The 1,577-nt window shown below is 56.4% G+C and overlaps 1 protein-coding gene across 1 annotated transcript in view; it reads right to left on the bottom strand.

Annotated features, from left to right (window-relative positions):
• Positions 1-303, bottom strand: part of WFS1 (Wolfram syndrome 1 (wolframin)) — a 25,606-nt gene extending 25,303 nt beyond the window's left edge. Inside the window, 1 exon segment of the mRNA XM_015565802.1 lies at positions 71-303. Coding sequence (XP_015421288.1) covers positions 71-138 — 68 coding nt within the window. The 5' untranslated portion in view covers positions 139-303.
• Between the last annotated feature and the right edge of the window lie 1,274 nt (positions 304-1,577).

The raw sequence follows: 1,577 nt of genomic DNA, 5'->3' as shown, positions 1-1,577 counted from the left end.
CCACCCACCCACCCACACTGCACGGTTGCTGGGAGCTCTGAGCTGCTCTGTGAGTGGAGTGGCCACTTACTCATCTCTGAAGGCGAAGGCGAAGGCGTGCTGCTGCTCAGGGGCCTGGCGGTGAGTCAGCAAGCTCATTTAGAAGTTCCCTTCGGAGAAAGGAACAGTGAGGGGGTGCAGGCAGCTCTGGGGCAGCAGGAGGGCCCGGGCACAGGCCTCCCCCGTCCCTGCCATCTCACCGTCACCGTCACCGTCACTAGTCATCGGTGTGGGTTCTGCAGAGGAACACAACCCACAGGACGTATGAAAAATGAGGTTTATGATGAGGGACCTGCCCACACGGTCTGGAGGCTGAGAAGTCCCACCACCTGCCCGCTGGGGGCTGCAGCCAGGACGGCCATGGGTCGGGTTCAGTCCGGTCCGAGGGCCTGAGGCCCGGGGGCACCAAGGGTGCGGGCGGGAGGGGGTGGATGCCCCGTTCAAGCTAAGAGCAAACCGCCTTCCTCTGGCCTCTGGGTTCTATTCAGTCCCTAGGGCAGTGATGGCGAACCTTTGAGCTCGGCGTTTTGAAAGACCCTAACTTAACTCTGGTGCCGTGTCACATATAGAGATTTTTTGATATTTGCAACCGTAGTAAGACAAAGACTTATATATATTTTATAAAATACATTTTATTGATTTTTTACAGAGAGGAAGGGAGAGGGATTGAGAGTTAGAAACATCGATCAGCTGCCTCCCGCACACTCCCTACTGGGATGTGCCCGCAACCAAGGTACATGCCCTTGACTGGAATCAAACCTGGGATCCTTGAGTCCACATGCTGACGCTCTATCCACTGAGCCAAATCAGTTAGGGCAAGACTTATATTTTTGATATTTATTTTATATATTTAAATGCCATTTAACAAAGAAAAATCAACCAAAAAAATGAGTTCGCGTGTCACCTCTGACATGCATGTCATAGGTTCGCCATCACTGTCCTAGGGGATGCAATGTGCCCACAGTGGGGAGGGCCTTGCCTCTGCTCAGTCCTGACCCCCTGCTAATGTCTCCTGGAGACCCCTCACACACCCAGAAACAAGGCTCGGCCAGCTACCCGGGCACCCTTAGCCCAGCCACGTGGCCACAGGAGCCCGGATGGCTTGGCTAACAGGCCACAGGGCTCTGTGTCACAGGGCGGGGGCGGGCGGCAGAGGCAGCAGTGACGTTTGCTGTATGACCTTGTCCCTGGCACCCCACATCTCTCTGTGGCCCTGAGCCCGTCTGACCAATGTCGGGGTGCAGGAGGACATCTGTCATGCGCTCCCTCAGCAGCCACCCCGGAGCCACGGCAAGGCGGAAACACTGGCTCCCTGCCCTGGGGGCTTATGGCTGTTTTGGGAGCACCAGCCACTGGGCAGAGAAGAGGGATGGGCTGGCCATGGGGAAGCCATGCCTGCCTGCAGGTTCCTGCAGAGGGGATTGCTGATGGCTGTGGTGGTCAGGGAAGGCTCCCTGGAGGAGGTGCTGACTTCATTCTCCTCCTCCTCCTCCTCCATCTTCTTTTAATAGGCTTTATTTCCTAGGCCCTGTTAGTTC

The sequence above is a fragment of the Myotis davidii genome, unplaced genomic scaffold, assembly GCF_000327345.1.
Source record: "Myotis davidii unplaced genomic scaffold, ASM32734v1 scaffold960, whole genome shotgun sequence".
Taxonomy (NCBI): domain Eukaryota; kingdom Metazoa; phylum Chordata; class Mammalia; order Chiroptera; family Vespertilionidae; genus Myotis; species Myotis davidii.
Note: the sequence above shows the minus strand (reverse complement) of the source record. Positions and strands in the feature narration are given on the sequence as shown.